This window comes from Antechinus flavipes, chromosome 1, assembly GCF_016432865.1.
Source record: "Antechinus flavipes isolate AdamAnt ecotype Samford, QLD, Australia chromosome 1, AdamAnt_v2, whole genome shotgun sequence".
Lineage (NCBI taxonomy): Eukaryota > Metazoa > Chordata > Mammalia > Dasyuromorphia > Dasyuridae > Antechinus > Antechinus flavipes.
In genome coordinates, this window is record NC_067398.1 from 342,578,892 (window position 1) to 342,595,319 (window position 16,428).

Genomic DNA, 16,428 nt, shown 5'->3' on the forward strand with positions numbered 1-16,428 from the left:
TCACAGACCATATTCCAAAATTAAAAATGCACCTTTGTCATAGAATAAGCTACAACTTCCTTCAACTAGCATGCAAAATGGAGATGTGACTGTTTGTGGTAGACTGAACTCCTATAGACTAAGAGTCATATCTTAAGTCAATCAATACTTACTACAAGCACTCAGGTTAAAAGGAAGAACAAAAGTGAAGGCTTAGCAGCTTTGCTCAATGAATGGTGATGACTACTGATGCCTTTACCATCAAAAAAAAAAAAAAAAAAAAAAGACATCTCCTTCCGCCTAATTTCTGGTCCCTAAATCATCTATTTCCTCGCCCCTACCCACCAGCCATTGTCAACTCAAGTCACCAGAAAAAGAAGGAATCTTCCACTTGCTCTTTAGAATTACCACCATTCAATTCAAATGGCATTTCTCCCCAGAAATGTGTCCAGTATGCTTTAGTCTTATATAGCTCCTATCTCCCCAAGATACTTAGCCTAGGGCTGGACCATAGTAGACATTCAGTACATATTTGTTGGTTGAAATGATGACACAGTTTAAAAATAGGGCTCTCACACCATATGCACCAAAATATTTATAGCACTACTGTTTGTGGTAATAAAGAATTGGAAATACAGTAGATGCGTATCAACTGGGTAAAGGAAATATGGTAACTAAAAAAAAAAAAATTGACACAATTATACAATAATCAAAGAAAAATTGTCCATCTTGGAGTGATAGAACAAGAGGAAAGTAGAAGAGATCCTACAAAGAAAATACACTGTAATATTAGCGCTCAATTTCAAAACACACAGGTCAAAGAGAAAATTCTACCAAAAAAAAAAAAAATTCCCAATTCAAATTATGTTGAAGCTACAATTAGAACTGTACAGAATTTATCAATAGTTACAATAAAAAACCACTGGTCACGGAATAATATATAGATATATATATATACATAATCTAAAGAACTAGGCCTGTGGCCAAAAATACCACATCTAGCAAAACCAACCATAATATTGAACCCCAAAAAATAAAATAAAATAAAAATGGACATTTAAAAAATTTACAGATTTTCAGAACTTTGAACTTGATATAAAATTTTACATAGAAAAGTCAACATAAAAACTCATTTCAAGGGACTCAACAAGGAAAAACTGTTTTAAGTTTTTTATATGGAAATGTAAACCATATGTTTAAGATTGACAGCAATAATTGAGTAATTCAAAAGAAAGACTGGAGCAGAGCTGAGCATGATCTGACTAAAAAGAAAAACTGCCTAGGAAAAAGTAAAAATAGTAATTATGCTATAAGAATGAAGTACAGAGGAAGAAATGATACAGAGGCATTATGCCAGGAGGACTGGAAATTCTGAAAAGCCACTCACATCGGGAATGGGTTAAATAGGGAACAATACTATAAAGAAATAAGGGGGGTAGGATATAGGATAAGGTGAGCTAGAAGGGAGTGTAAATTTATGACAGTAGGACAAGGTGTGTAGATTAATGGAAAAGGAATAAAGAAGGAGGGAAAAAATAAGTATAGAATAGGATGGGAAAGAAAAGGGTATTTAAATTAACATAAATTGACAAATATGCCTACATTTAAACTGTAGTCAGCTGGTATGGAAGTGGGGAATGAAAAGGGAAAAAAGAATAAAGTAAAAACTGCACAGCAGAGAACAAAAGAATAATCTACAAAGAAGCAAAGAAAATATGGGACAGTCATGAATATAATATCTTCTATTATTACAAATGCTTTTTTGAAATGGAAGTTTATTCTGCCATATTTGGAATCCTCCCTCATATTCTGCTGGGCACAAAACAATGCGTTGTTTTTATTTTCTCCTTTTGTGTCTTTCTTTTTCTATTTTTTTTCTTCTTCTGTATTTAATTTTAAATAAATAGTTTTTTTTTTAAAAAAGGAAGCATTGTACATGTGCTATAAGAAACAAATTTGAAGGGAGCAACTGGGTGATGCACTGGATAGAGCACCAGCCTTGAAGTCAGGAGGACCTGAGTTCAAATGTAGTCTCAGACACTTAACATTTCCTAGCTGTGTGACTCTGGGCAATCACTCAACTCCACTTGCCTCAGAAAAAGAAAGAAAGAAAGAAAGAAATATGATGAATAAAGAAAACCATGGAAAACTATATAAAGAACTCTGAAATGAAACAAAACTTGAAAAACAATATAAATGATAGCAACAATGTAAATAGAAAGAATAAAAACAAGATGCTATGAAAATAATGAACAAGACTGGTCCCAAAAGAACTATCAGAAGACATTATCCTGACTTCTTTGCAGAGGTGGAAATCTATGGATGGTGAACACTGCATAATAACAGACTTTTTCAATGTGCTGATTTTGCTCAACATTTTTATTGTTATTTGCTATAAAGAATTGCTCTCTGGGAGGGGTTGGGGAGAAGGAAATAGGAAAAATTAAAGAGATGTAAACATAAGAGGAACAGAGAAGCACTCAAAATTCTGATTTGGAACTAGAACTTTAATAAGGAAAAACAAGATTACATTCTCATGGCTAAGGTATACATTCACTAGAAAAATAATATAAATAGCAGATTTCTGGCTCATCACAAAGCCTGCCTCACAAAGATCATCATATTATGAAATTTAATATGATCACAAAAAGAGCAAGCAAACAGATTTTATATGTAAGGAACTCTTTCACTGGAAAAAAAACTCAATAGGAAAAAAACACTCCTTTCTTACAACTTTCAATTAACATCCAGATATATTTAGACCTTGTAAACAATACCGAGATAAGTAGTCTCACCTTTAGTCTTTAAGACAAATATCACCAAAGAGTTCTTCATTCTGGATGCCCATCAATTGGAGAATGGTTGAGTAAATTGTGGTATATGAACGTTACGGAATATTATTGTTCTGTAAGGAATGACCAGCAGGATGAATACAGAGAGGACTGGCGAGACTTACATGAACTAATGCTAAGTGAAATGAGCAGAACCAGGAGATCATTATATACCTCAACAATGATACTGTTTGAGGATGTATTCTGATGGAAGTGGATCTCTTTCTTAAAGAGAGCTAATTCAGTTTCAATTGATCAAGGATGGACAGAAGCAGCTACACCCAAAGAAAGAACACTGGGAAATGAATATAAACTGCTTGCATTTTTGTTTTTCTTCCCGGGTTATTTCTACCTTCTGAATCCAATTCTCCCTGTGCAACAAGAAAACTGTTTGGTTCTACACACATATATTGTATCTAGGATATACTGTAACCTATTCAACATGTAAAGGACTGCTTGCCATCTGGGGGAGGGGCAAAGGGAGGGAGGGGAAAACAGAACAGAAGTGAGTGCAAGGAATAATGCTGTAAAAAATTACCCTGGCATGGGTTCTGTAAATAAAAAGTTATTAAAAAAAAAAAAAAAAAGAGTTCTTCATTCCAATCTCCCTAATTAATGTAGGAGCAGAGAGGAGGGTCAAGAAAAATATTTGAAATGCTTAGCTCCTAAATTATGGTCTCTAACTTCTAAAATTCTATTCTTTCTCTCTGCATTCTAATACTGTCCACTGGAGACTGAGAAGCTAATCATTCAAAAACGCATTTTTGGACCTCTTTCTCTTCTATGGTCATCTCAGTAACAAATTCTTCTCTTCCCTCCCTCCCCCTCTTTTAAACTTGTAAGCGGCTTACCTAAGAAAGTAGCTGAGGTGGTAAAAATAACTGATTTAAATTTAACTCTGTCCTGGTCATCATGAAAAAACCTGCTTTATACTGAAACCTCAGAGATGCTGAAGATGCTGACCAAAAATCATCTTGAAATCTGACCATTTTTTCAAATAAATTATTCTGGTGCCATTAGTATCTTTTGCCTAAGGATCCAAAAGGCCCAGGGCCAATGGGGTGGCATGAACAACAACAAAAGAAACTTCACTAATACAGGAGTACTCACATGATACGCCTATATTTTGTATAGGAAAATGGCCCAGAGAGTGGAGTTCATTCAAAGCTGTAATTCGGAGAAGTAAAAACCTAGCCAACTAAAGAACAGAGAGGACAGATGTAGAACAGAGAGATCAAAAACTAACCAAAATGACAAGCACAAACAACTGCAGTGTTTGGGGGTGGGGTGGGGGAAGGGAGAAAGCAGAGAGTTTCATATAAAGCACAAAATAGGTAGGTTCTTTTGAAAGTTGAGGATTAAAATGAAGCTACTTAGTGGTGGCTAAGGCTATATTGAAGCACATTATTCAAACATCAACTTGCTACAAAGATTGGAAGATCCAGTAAAAAAAACTTCAAGCTAATTGCATACTTTGTGTCCATCCTCCCCCACTCCCAACCTCACATGCTGACACACAAAAGTTTGTCCAATACAGTAACATGAACAATTATTAGATACAACATACAGAACAAGAAAATACAAATTTTCTGTGATACCACCCCTCAAATATGGAAAATTCCGCATTTGAAAATCCTGGCCTTTGCCAGCCAGCAAAGTTACTCTCCCACATTCTTTCCACCCCCCCCCCCCCCCAAACATCCATTTTAGTTCTTGCCTCAAACGGACTTCCTTAGTCAAAAGTTCCTTTCTTCCTATAAGATCCAACTCAGGTCCCATCTCTCTCTTTTCCATCTTCCTAAAAGTTCTCTCTCCTGCCTCAAATTTCTCCTAGCTCTTTGCCTGTTCCTATCCTTTCTTTGCATCTATCCCTCTCCCTCACAACATAATTATTTGTGTCTATGTCTTTCAATTCTATAAGACTATAAGCTTCTTGAGACAAGGTCTATAGCATACTTATCTATCATAACCTGGACACAGCAGAGAATTTTGCACACAGCAGAAACTAATATGTTGTTTTACCAAGAAGCAGAGCCAGATTAGAAAAGGAAGAAATGATAATTCTATCCTAGTAAATAACTGTTCATTGCTATCTCCTCATAGGATAGCTTCTAAAGCTCCCAAAGATTCAACTATAATCTTTATACTATCTGTATAAAATTATTTATTCCCACATTACATATTCAGATCCTACCCTCTCCTGAGCTCTAGATTTCCTATTTCCAAATGGCTGCTAGATAACCCATAGTCAACTCAAAATTTTGAATGCCCCAAAGAGAACTCTTACCTTACCCCCTCAATCTCTTTCCTCTTAACTCCCCCATTTCCGAAGAGGGCACCATCTTTCTTTCTGTAATCCAATTTCACAGCCTCAGAGACATCTTCAAACCACTCAGCCCCCACCCCACATCCAAGTGCTAAGTATTATATATCCCATCCTCCTCAATTTCTCTGAAATCAGTTTCTTCCTCTAGTCGCATAACTACTATTCTACTCCAAAGCTTTTATCACTTCACCTGGAAACTATCTGGTTTCTCTGAATTTTCTCTCTTTAATCCATCCTCATGCAACAGCCAAATTTATATTCCTAAAGTACAAGTGTGACCATATCATTCCTCTCTGTTAAAGAAAACAGCAGCATTCTTTTGGTATTTAGGATAAATACAAACTCTTTAGCCCACAAAGCCCTTTTGATTCGTTCTAGCTCATTTTTCTAGAAAAGTTGATAGACACATAGACACAAAACTTCAGCCAAATTAGCCTTCTTGCTATTCGCTAGTTAGTACATTCTACCTTCTTACTTCTTCACCCATGATTTATGGACTCCAAGCTCCCCAAAAAGAGCATTTTCCTGGCTCTCCGAATTGTTAAATGATAGCTCTATTCTTCATTTATCTTGGAAATATCTTGTATTTACTTATCTGTGAACAGGCTGTAGCCTAATAATATAATGTAAGCTCCTAGAGGGCATCGAATGTTACACTTCTATTTTTGTATTCCCAGAGCCCGCACAGATCTTGATACATAAGAGTGGCTGGTTTACTGCTGGGCATAGTCTTAGTGAAAGACTAATACACAAGACTTCCTCTTTTGATTCTCCTTCAATGAGTTCCCACATTAAAACACACACACACCCCATCTCTGAAAGAAAGATCCGTCTGACCTGCTAGAACTCACCCAAAGCATCCCATTAATAACTGGGAGGGGATTTCACCACACTAGAAGTAAAATATTTTAAGAACAGTAAACGAGGGAGATCAAATAAATTTTTTTTTTCTCTTAGAACCTGCACATCACAGTCATGCTGTAAAAAATTGGCTGAGAAATTGAAACTCGTCATCACCCTCTACCTCTGTACGGTGCTGTCCAAGCAAGTCCGGACAAAGTAAATAATGTCTCTACTGAACTCGGAAACCGAGCGAGGGAGCAAAAAACTTAGAATACTTTGCATTTATACAGTACATTTCATCACGACCCTCAAAGCATTTCCACCCCTCAATTATTCTTTCAACACCATCTTTGGATAGATCGGATCAACAACTCACTCCACCCTACTTTGTTGTAGGGAAAAAAAAATCGAATCTCCAAGAAGTTAAGTAATTTAATTTGCCCAAGGTCACACCTGATGACCTAGAAGTGGGAGCAGATTAAAAATTCACAAATTCTAAAACCGACCCCTACATCAAGATCACTTGGGACGGGATCCTCCTCCACTTCTCCGTCTTTATTACCGCCACGGAGGAAAAGGAAGCTCTTAATAGTTGGGTCCATTTCTTTTTCTGCATTAATTTTCCCTACTCCCTTGCACAACCGGGATGCTGCTCCTCCTCCTCTTCCTCCTCCTCCTCCTCTTCCTCCTCTTCCTCCTCCTCCTCCAGGGAGCGGCGAACTCACTCACTCACACCCAGCGAGTCTATTCTTCTTGTCCCCTCCCCAAAGCAGAAAGAAAAGACCACTCGCTCCTCGTTCCCTTCTCACCCACCCGCTTCAACCTTCTTTAACTTTTTTCCATCAGTCTCTTTGCCCTAAGCCCGCCAACCAAACTTAGAGACTGCGTCCAGCCCCCCACGCCGAAGGTCCCGCGGGCCACTGGCCCCACCCGGCTCTCTCCCGTCCAGTCCCGACCAGCTCAGCCAACACCGGCCGGGGCCACACAGACTTTGCTCGGCCCGGGGCTCAGCGAGAGCACACTCCGCCGGCGCGGCCCCGAGAAGGGAAAATGGGGAGGGGGGTGTCCTCTCGGATCCCGTCCCCGCCCCCCCGGGCCGGGGCTGGGCTGGCGGGGTCCGGGCCCTGGACCGGCCGGGCCCCTGCTCACCTGGCGCAGCTCCTCGCGGCACACGGCGCAGTAGCGCTGCTCGCACAGGACTCGCATCTTGGTGGAGCAGCGGAAGCACACCGGGTGGTCGCACTTGCCCAACGCCGTAGCCTCCAGTTCTCCGCAGCACAGAACGCAACTCCCACCACCCCGCTCCGGAGGGGCGGCCGCCGCCGCGGCCCGAGACCTCCCAGGCCTCCCCGGCGCCGCGCTGCCCGCCGAGGCCGCCATGGTCCCGGAACGGGCGCGTCGGGCGGCGCCGCGCGGCCTCCGTCCCTGTTCCGTTCTGTCCCGTCCCGTCCCGCCCCGCCTGGTCCCGCCTTCTCCGCGTCGACGTCACCTCCCTCCTAGCAACCACGCCGCCCGGCGGAACTGTGCACTGCCCCTTCCGGCTGCCAGCGAGGCGCCGACTAGAGCGGCTCCGAAGCCACGAAATACTTAGGCTCCGTCTCCACCCCTCCCTCCAGCCGCCTGAAGCCCCGCCCCTCGCACGTGTCCCCGCCCCGCCCGGGGGACTGCGGGGCAGGGGAGCTGCTTTGCGTGACCTCAGCCTCTGTGACCCTAGCCCGCATGACTCAGGCCCCATGTCCCCAGACCCCACGTCCTCAGTCCCCAACAATCCTAATCTCCACAACCCCAAACCCCACATCTCTAGTCCCCAATACCGTACAATCCCAATCCCCATGTCACCAAACTCCCATTGTCCTTGTCTAAATAGCCCTAGTCCCAGCGTCGCTATAATCCCCTATAGTCCTAGTCTCTTTAGCCCACCCAGACCCTAGTCCCTATGTCACCAGTCCCTCACAGTCCGATCCCGGGTCTTACATCACTAGTCCCATCAGAGAGCCACAGCCTCCCATGATCCCGATCCCCATATCCCCCATGTCTCGTCTTTCCACTTCTCACATTCCCAGTCTCCTCAAATCTCAGTTCCCGAGCTCCAGTCCCTGTTATGCCAGCCTCTATAAGTCTAGTTTCTATATCCCAAATTCTGGAAAACCACAATCTCTCACAATTATAATTCCCCACAGTCGTGTGACCCTCCTCAAGCCAACAGGCATTTATTAAGAGTTTATTACCGGGTACCAGCACTGTGTTGAGTGATAGGAATATAAATCTAAGCAGAAAGGAATACAAATCTCCAAGCAAAATCTTCAATCTTAAAAAAAACTTACATCCAAATGTTGAAGTTACATAAAAGGAAAATAGAAAGGGATGGTAGAGGGGGAGAGAGGAAAGTAGCCATCGTGATAACATTGTAGAGAATGTGCAGAAGAGATAGGAATGAAGCCTGGGGAGGAATGAAGAGGTGGATAACCTAGGCATCTTCCTTAAAATGGAGGTACTGGAAGAACCAACCAAACATGGTATTTGGTGGGTATCTCCAGTGTGTCACGTCCAGGGCTGGGGTGAATTTTTAGGATGGAGAAATTTCAGGGGGCATTGTAGAGAGTCAGGGGGGAAGTCTTAAGAGGAAGAAAGACTAGCTGAGAAAGAGAAAGAGAGAAAGAGTGGTACAATCCTCTGGCTCCAAATTGGGCTATTTTTAATACTATTAAATTTAAAATTCAAAACTCAAATTCTCAGGGGTCCCAAATTCATTAATCTTAGACAAACATTAACGAGGACTTCTGAGAAAGAGAATGAAGAGTTCCAACTGTCCTGAAAACAAGTGTGACAGCTGCTGTTGGCTGGATTCCAGAATTTGTAGGAAAGTGACCAAGGTAGTCTTGGACTACCTGAGAACAGTGGAAAAGACCATCTGGGAGAAGGAAGAAGGAGGAAAAGAAATGGAAAGGCCTATTCTTTGGGACCAGCTGGACAGGGGTCGGTCATCTTTCTTTTCTGGGCAGTGATGTGACTTCTTGGCTCTGCTGTCCTGAGAATCCACAGCTTCCTCCACCCTTGATCATTATCCTTCAAGAAGGAATGATTCAGATTGATTTTTTCCAGTAGGATATGTTGATCTCTTCCTGAGATGAAATGGAAATCAATCCCTTCCCCCAGGTTCTGTCTTGTTGCTAGTGCAGAGGAATTATACAGTTTTACTTTGGTTTCACAAATTAGCAGGAGATAAAAATCCGAAGCCAGAGCCTCCTTCCAGAAACAGGGACAATCTCTGGACTAGCAAGAAAAAAGATACATTTTCTTCATGTATTCTGGAAGCTCTAAGAAGAATTACCATCTTGGGTCTAAGGTCAAAGTTCCTCATCTGAATTCACATCTCTTTGAATGAGGTCTTAAAACCTCAGATTTGGCAAATTCAAATGACTCTAGCCTTGCGAAGTATGAAGGAAGGGTTTTAATTGAGTTTAGGAGAAGTGGGATCAAAGTAGCATTTGGAAAGAGACCCTTCAGTGTACAATGGGGAAAAGAAGGGAGCAAGGACAAATCTTTTTAATGATTTTTTTTTTTTTTATCAAGGAGCTTTTCAAAGAGAATCTTATCTTTTTCCAATGCTCAGAGCCTAAGATTAGCCCTTGAAGTTTTCTCCAACCAGTACCAGAGCAAGACCTGGTCAGAATTGAGAAGTCAATCTGATTTATTTGGGATCCCTCAGTTTCCCCTTTCTTCATCTTCCTTCTTCATACACACACCTGGGATACCTGATTGAGCAGTTCACCCTGTGTAGGTATGATAGGATAGGAATATGTTTCCTTGTTTCTTCCTAGGACAGTGGTTCTCAAAGTATGGTCTAGAGAATCCTGGGGATCTCTAAACCCTTTTAGAGGGTCTACAAATTAAAAAATAGTTTTTATTTCCAATATGGTAAATGTCTATAAATATAACCCAGATAAACAAAAACGCTTTGTAGAGATTCTCAATAATTTTTAATAGGATAAAGATACTGAAAACAAAAGTTTGAGAACCACTGCCCTAGAAAATTCAATTTAACTAACTAGTAATTAAGGCTTTCAAGATGGAAGAGGCAATCAGGTGGCACAGTGAAGAGAACACCAGGTCTGGAGTCAGGATAGACCTGAGTTCAAATCCAGCATTAAGTACTTGTTAATCATATAACTCTGAGCAAGTCATTTAACCCTATTTACCTCAGTTTCTTCATTTGTAAAATGATTTGGAGAAGGAAATGGCAAACCACTCCAGTAACTTTGCCACGAAAACTCCAAATAAGGTGATGAAGAATCAGATACACCTAAAAAAATAAACAACTAAGACAAATAGATGTGGAATGGATGGGAGGTTCTATTCTCCTCCCCTCCACCTTTGCAGATTGCTTACACCTTATACCTCATTCTCCTACTCTGTGACACTGGCTTTTTGGTTATTTCCTGCATAAGACTCCACCCACCCAACATTTTCACTGGCTATTCCCCATGCCTGGAATGTTTGTCCTTATTTCTGTGTCCTGTCTTCATTGACTTTCTTCAAGTCCTATCTAAAATCCTACCTTCTACAGAAAGTCCCTTCCTTTCCCCTTTAATTCCAGGGTCTTCCTTTTGTTGATTATTTTCCTGTTATCCTGTATGTAACTGTTTGCTTGTTGTATCCCCATCAAACTGTGAGCATCTTGATCAGGGATTGTCTTCTATGTTTCTTTTTACCCTCAGCACAACACATAGTATCAGGCACACTGCAAATGCTTAATAAATGTTTATTGACTGATTTAATAAATGCTTGTTGGTAGCTTAAGTATTAGGACTTTTCCCAACTTGTGTCTCAAAAGGATTATGATTGAATTTAAAACTTTTCTTCTACAAATAAATTCCCTAAAACTGAAGAAAAAGAAACCACTAGGACTTTAGGAGTTATTACTCCTAGGATTAAAATAGGCTAATTATTTAATGGAGTCAGTCAACAGAACTCACAATCTAATGGGGGAGATAACATGAAAATTAATATGTACAAAGAAGCTAAACATAGAGTAAATAGGAATAACCAACATAGGTAAGAGACCTATATTGGTATTATGTTTAATGTGATGAATCTGGGATCACTAGTTTGCTACTATTTAGTAGAAATGTTCACATAGCATTTTTTTTTTTTTGCATTTAAACTGACTTTGCTTGCCTATAGGAAATGTGTTAAGCTATTAGTATATTTGTTTTATACCTTTGAAATGAATATTTCTTTGTAAAAGCTAAAAAAGGGGGGGGGCGGTGAAAGAGGAGAATCTGGAAAGACTTCCTGTAGAAGACTAGAATCTAGAACTTGAAAGAAGCCAGGGAAGTCATATGACAGAGATAAGGAAGACAGAGCTCCAAATGATGCCAATGACAATTCTGGAAGATGGAGTATTTTGTGCAAAGAATAGCCAGGCCATTGTTACTGGATCACAGAATATATGGCAGAATTTAAGATGTAAGAAGATTGACAAGGTGAGAGGAGGCAAGTGATTTGATCCTGGAGGTGACAGGGAGTTATTGGAATTTCTTGAGTAGAACAGGTGACATGATCAGATCTGTGAGTAAGGAAGATCACTTTGACCACTGAGTGGAGCATGAACTGAAGTAAGAGAGACTTAAGATACAAATCCATCCACAAGCTATTTATTGTAAGTCTAATGTGAAATGATAAGAGCCTTCATCTTAATAATGTTAGTTATTTCATATCTGTCCTATGTATAGCTTCTTTGTACACATTTATTTTCACATTATCTTCTCTATTAGATTGTGATCCTCTCTTGACTGACTCCACTAAATAATTAGTTTATGTTAGCCTAGAAGTAATACAATGACCCCTAAAGGTGACAGTTTTGGAGGAGAGAAGGTATGTATTGGAGAGAAGCTATGAAGATAAAATCAATATACCTTAGCAACAGATTGGATGCTCGGCCTAAGAGACAATGAGGAGTAAAAAATAATACCTAATTTTGCAAGCTTAGAAGATTTAAGAAGATGGTGTTATCTTAGAAAATAATAGGGAAGTAAGGAAGAAAAAAGGATTTGAAGAGAAAGATGTATTCTGTTAGGATTCTTACAAAGTGCTAAGTAAGTGGAATGAGGAGACAGTAGTTAGATCTAGTTTAACATTGATTTAATCTACAACAAATAATGGTTTCCTGGTGATATAATGATTGATGTATACTTAGTGTACAGCATATAAGCAAGAAGCTTTCAGGACCAGACACAGAAGCCCACTAGAAGCTCATTTGGAGGGAGCTAGAGGCAGACGCTAGAAAAGACAAAGGACTAGCGGCAAGAGCTCTCAGAACCAAGGAGAGAGATAGGCCCTAAGAAAGCTAACCGGGCTATTTTGAAGGAAACAATAAAGGATCTGGACTTTAATCTTTTGCATTTGAGGTGATTATTACCCTGAACTGAAATGAAGGTTGCCTCCAGAAGCACCCCACCCCCAAGAAATCTGCTCCCAGAGAACATATTTTAGAGAACAACATTACAGTATTCAGCCATGGTCATTTTGAGTTTAAGATGTCTACAGGACATCCAATGTAATGGACAATTGGAGATTCCAGACTAAAGAGCTACAAAGAGGTTATGGCTGAACAAGTGACCTAAGTGAAGAAGTATAAGAAAAGAGGACTCGGGTCAAAGCTTAAGGGACCATGGGTAGTGAATATGACCTGCATGAAGATCCTGCAAAAGAGAATAAGGAGTGATTATATAGACAGGAGGAAAACCAAGAGAAAGCAGTGGCACAAAAATCTAGAGAGAAAAGGGCATCAAGGAGAAGAGTATTGTCAACAATATCAAAGGCTGCAGAGAGGTTAAGGAGGAAGAGGATTAAGAAAAGGCCATTGGGGGACTTCCGGTTAAGATGGCGGAGAGGAGGCTCACAGCTGCATAAGCTCCATGCTTTCTCTCACTATCTATTTCATTACAAGCCTCTGAATCAATGCTTGACTGAAAAAAACCCACATATAGTTACCAAGAGAAGCCATCCTTGAGATCTGCCAAGAAAGGTCTGTCTTTACTGGAGGGCTGGGGCGGTTTTAGATCGGGCGCAGGCTGAGGGCAGCGGCAGTGAGAGCACGGGAGCAGACTGGAGAGGGGGTGGGGAGTGATCGCAGCCGTCTCTGCGGGGAGAGCTTCGCTACAGGTTTGGAACCTGCAGCAAGTCAGCAGCCCAGCAGAGAAGCTAAAAACACCGGGGCTGAAGAATACAACCGCAAACAGCTGGAGTCTCTCAGGACCTGGCCGCCCCCCCTTCCCCCCCCCCAGTGACTCAGCACGCTTTGGGATCTCAGAGCGCAGGCGCACACAGTCCTGCTAGTGCCTCACTGCTGCCCCCTGCAGTCTGTAGAGGAAGCTCGATAACATACCCACCCCCTCCCCCAAAGAAAGACTCCAGTTTTTTCTGTTTTTCTTTGCTAGTTTGTCTCTGATTATTAGACAGAATGAGCAAGAAGCTGAAGAGGACTTTAACCCTTGACAGCTTCTATACAGATAGAGAGCAGACTCTAAATCCTGAGGAGACTAAAAATAGGCAGTCCCCAGGTGAATCCCCAAAGGAGGAGAGCATCTGTTCCTCAGCACAGATGAACCTCATAGAAGTGATTAAAAAGGCTCTCACAAGGGAGCTAGAAGAAAAATGGGAAAAGGAGAGGGAGGCTTGGCAAAAGAGCCTGGAGAAGTCAGTTAAAGAGAGAGTGGATAAAGAAGTAAAATCCTTGAAAAATAGGATTAGTGAACTGGAAACAGAAAACAGCTCTCTAAAAAACAAAATTGGCGAAATGGAAAAAAATTCCACAGAACAAAAGAACTCAATTGGACAATTAGAAAAAGATTTTTAAAAAGTGAGTGAAGAGAATACTTCACTGAAAATCAGAATTGAACAAGTGGAATTGAATGACTCGAGGAGACAAGAAGAATCAGTCAAGCAAATCCAAAAAAATCAAACAATGGAGAAAAATGTGAAATACCTTCTGGGGAAGACAACAGACCTGGAAAACAGATCCAGGAGAGACAATCTGAGAATCATTGGACTCCCAGAAAAACATGATGAAAAAAAGAGCCTGGACACTATTTTCCAGGAAATTATCAAAGAGAACTGCCCAGAAGTCATAGGAACAGAGGAAAAAATAAACATTGAAAGGATTCATCGATCACCCACTGAAAGGGATCCTAAAATCAAAACACCAAGGAATATAGTGGCCAAATGCCAGAACCCTCAGATGAAGGAAAAAATATTGCAAGCGGCTAGAAAAACCCAATTCAAGTATCAAGGAGCCACAATAAGGATCACCCAGGATCTGGCAGCATCCACATTAAAAGATCGAAGGGTCTGGAATATGATATTCCGAAAGGCTAAGGAACTTGGTATGCAACCAAAAATAACTTACCCAGCGAGAATGAGCATCTTTTTCCAGGGAAGAAGATGGACATTCAACGAAGTAAGCGAATTTCATCTATTTCTGATGAAAAAACCAGAACTTAACAAAAAGTTTGATCTACAAATATAGAACTCAAGAGAAATCTAAAAAGGTAAAGATTAATCTTGGGAACTATATTTTGACTATATAGATGTATAAAGAATACATGTATACCTTGTTCTAGAAATTGATGTGGAAAGGACATTGTACCAGAAAAAGGGTAAAGTGGGGGTAGTACATCTCATGAAGAGGCATAGGAAACCTATTATATCCGAGAGAAAGAATGGAGGGGGATGAATATAGTGGGTATCTTACTGCCTTCAGAATTGGCTTTAAGTGAAAAATCTTAAGACATATTCAATCTATGGTGAAACTTCTCCCATCTCATTGAAAAGTGAGAAGGGAAAAGTGAAAAGGGAAGGAATAAGCTAAGGGGAAGGGAATAAGGGAACTGGGAGGGAAAGGGGTAAGATAGGGGGAGGAACTCTAAGGCGGGGGGAGGGATACTAAAAAGGGAGGGCTTTGAGAAGCAAGTGGTGCTCACAAGCTTAATACTGGGAAGGGGGGGAAAGGGGAAAGAAGGGAGGAAAGCATAAACGGGGTTAACAAGATGGCAAGTAATACAGAATTGGTCATTCTAACCATAAACGTGAACGGGGTAAACTCCCCCATAAAGAGGAAGCGGTTAGCAGAATGGATTAAAAGCCAGAATCCTACAATATGTTGTTTACAGGAAACACACCTGAAGCGGGGAGATACATGCAGGTTAAAGGTAAAAGGTTGGAGCAAAATCTACTATGCTTCAGGTGAAGTCAAAAAAGCAGGGGTAGCCATCCTGATCTCAGATCAAGCTAAAGCAAAAATTGATCTAATTAAAAGAGATAAGGAAGGACACTATATCTTGCTAAAGGGTAGCATGGATAATGAAGCACTATCTATATTAAACATATATGCACCAAGTGGGGTAGCATCTAAATTCTTAAAAGAGAAACTAAGAGAGCTGCAAGAAGAAATAGACAGTAAAACTATAATAGTGGGAGATCTTAACCTTGCACTCTCAGAATTAGATAAATCAAACCACAAAATAAATAAGAAAGAAGTCAAAGAGGTAAATAGAATACTAGAAAAGTTAGATATGATAGATCTCTGGAGAAAATGTAATGGAGACAGAAAGGAATACACTTTCTTTTCAGCAGTTCATGGAACCTATACAAAAATTGACCATATATTAGGACATAAAAACCTCAAACTCAAATGTAGTAAGGCAGAAATAGTAAATGCATCCTTTTCAGACCACGATGCAATGAAAATTACATTCAACAAAAAAGCAGGGGGAAGTAGACCAAAAAATAATTGGAAACTAAATAATCTCATACTAAAGAATGATTGGGTGAAACAGCAAATCATAGACATAATTAATAACTTCACCTAAGAAAACGATAATAATGAGACATCATACCAAAATGTATGGGATGCAGCCAAAGCGGTAATAAGGGGAAATTTCATATCTCTAGAGGCCTATTTGTATAAAATAGAGAAAGAGAAGGTCAATGAATTGGGTTTGCAATTAAAAATGCTAGAAAAGGAACAAATTAAAAACCCCCAGTCAAACACTAAACTTGAAATTCTAAAAATAAAAGGTGAGATCAATAAAATTGAAAGTAAAAAAACTATTGAATTGATTAATAAAACTAAGAGTTGGTTCTATGAAAAAACCAACAAAATAGACAAACCCTTAGTAAATCTGATTAAAAAAAGGAAAGAGGAAAATCAAATTGTTAGTCTTAAAAATGAAAAGGGAGAACTCACCACTAACGAAGAGGAAATTAGAGCAATAATTAGGAGTTACTTTGCCCAACTTTATGCCAATAAATTCGACAACTTAAATGAAATAGAAAAATACCTCCAAAAATATAGCTTGCCCAAACTAACAGAGGAAGTAAATATCCTAAACAGTCCCATCTCAGAAAAAGAAATAGAACAAACTATCAATCAACTCCCTAAGAAAA

The 16,428-nt window shown here is 40.1% G+C and overlaps 1 protein-coding gene across 6 annotated transcripts in view; it reads right to left on the bottom strand.

Annotated features, from left to right (window-relative positions):
• ZNF598 (zinc finger protein 598, E3 ubiquitin ligase) overlaps positions 1-7,379 on the bottom strand; it is a 34,610-nt gene extending 27,231 nt beyond the window's left edge. For all 6 annotated transcript variants that reach the window (XR_007949229.1, XR_007949228.1, XR_007949227.1 and 3 more), the window contains exon 1: positions 7,129-7,379. Coding sequence is in view for 3 of the 6 variants with exons in the window: in XM_051969485.1 (XP_051825445.1) it covers positions 7,129-7,359 (231 nt within the window). In the remaining 3 variants the exon portion in view is untranslated. The remainder of the gene's footprint in view (positions 1-7,128) is intronic.
• Between the last annotated feature and the right edge of the window lie 9,049 nt (positions 7,380-16,428).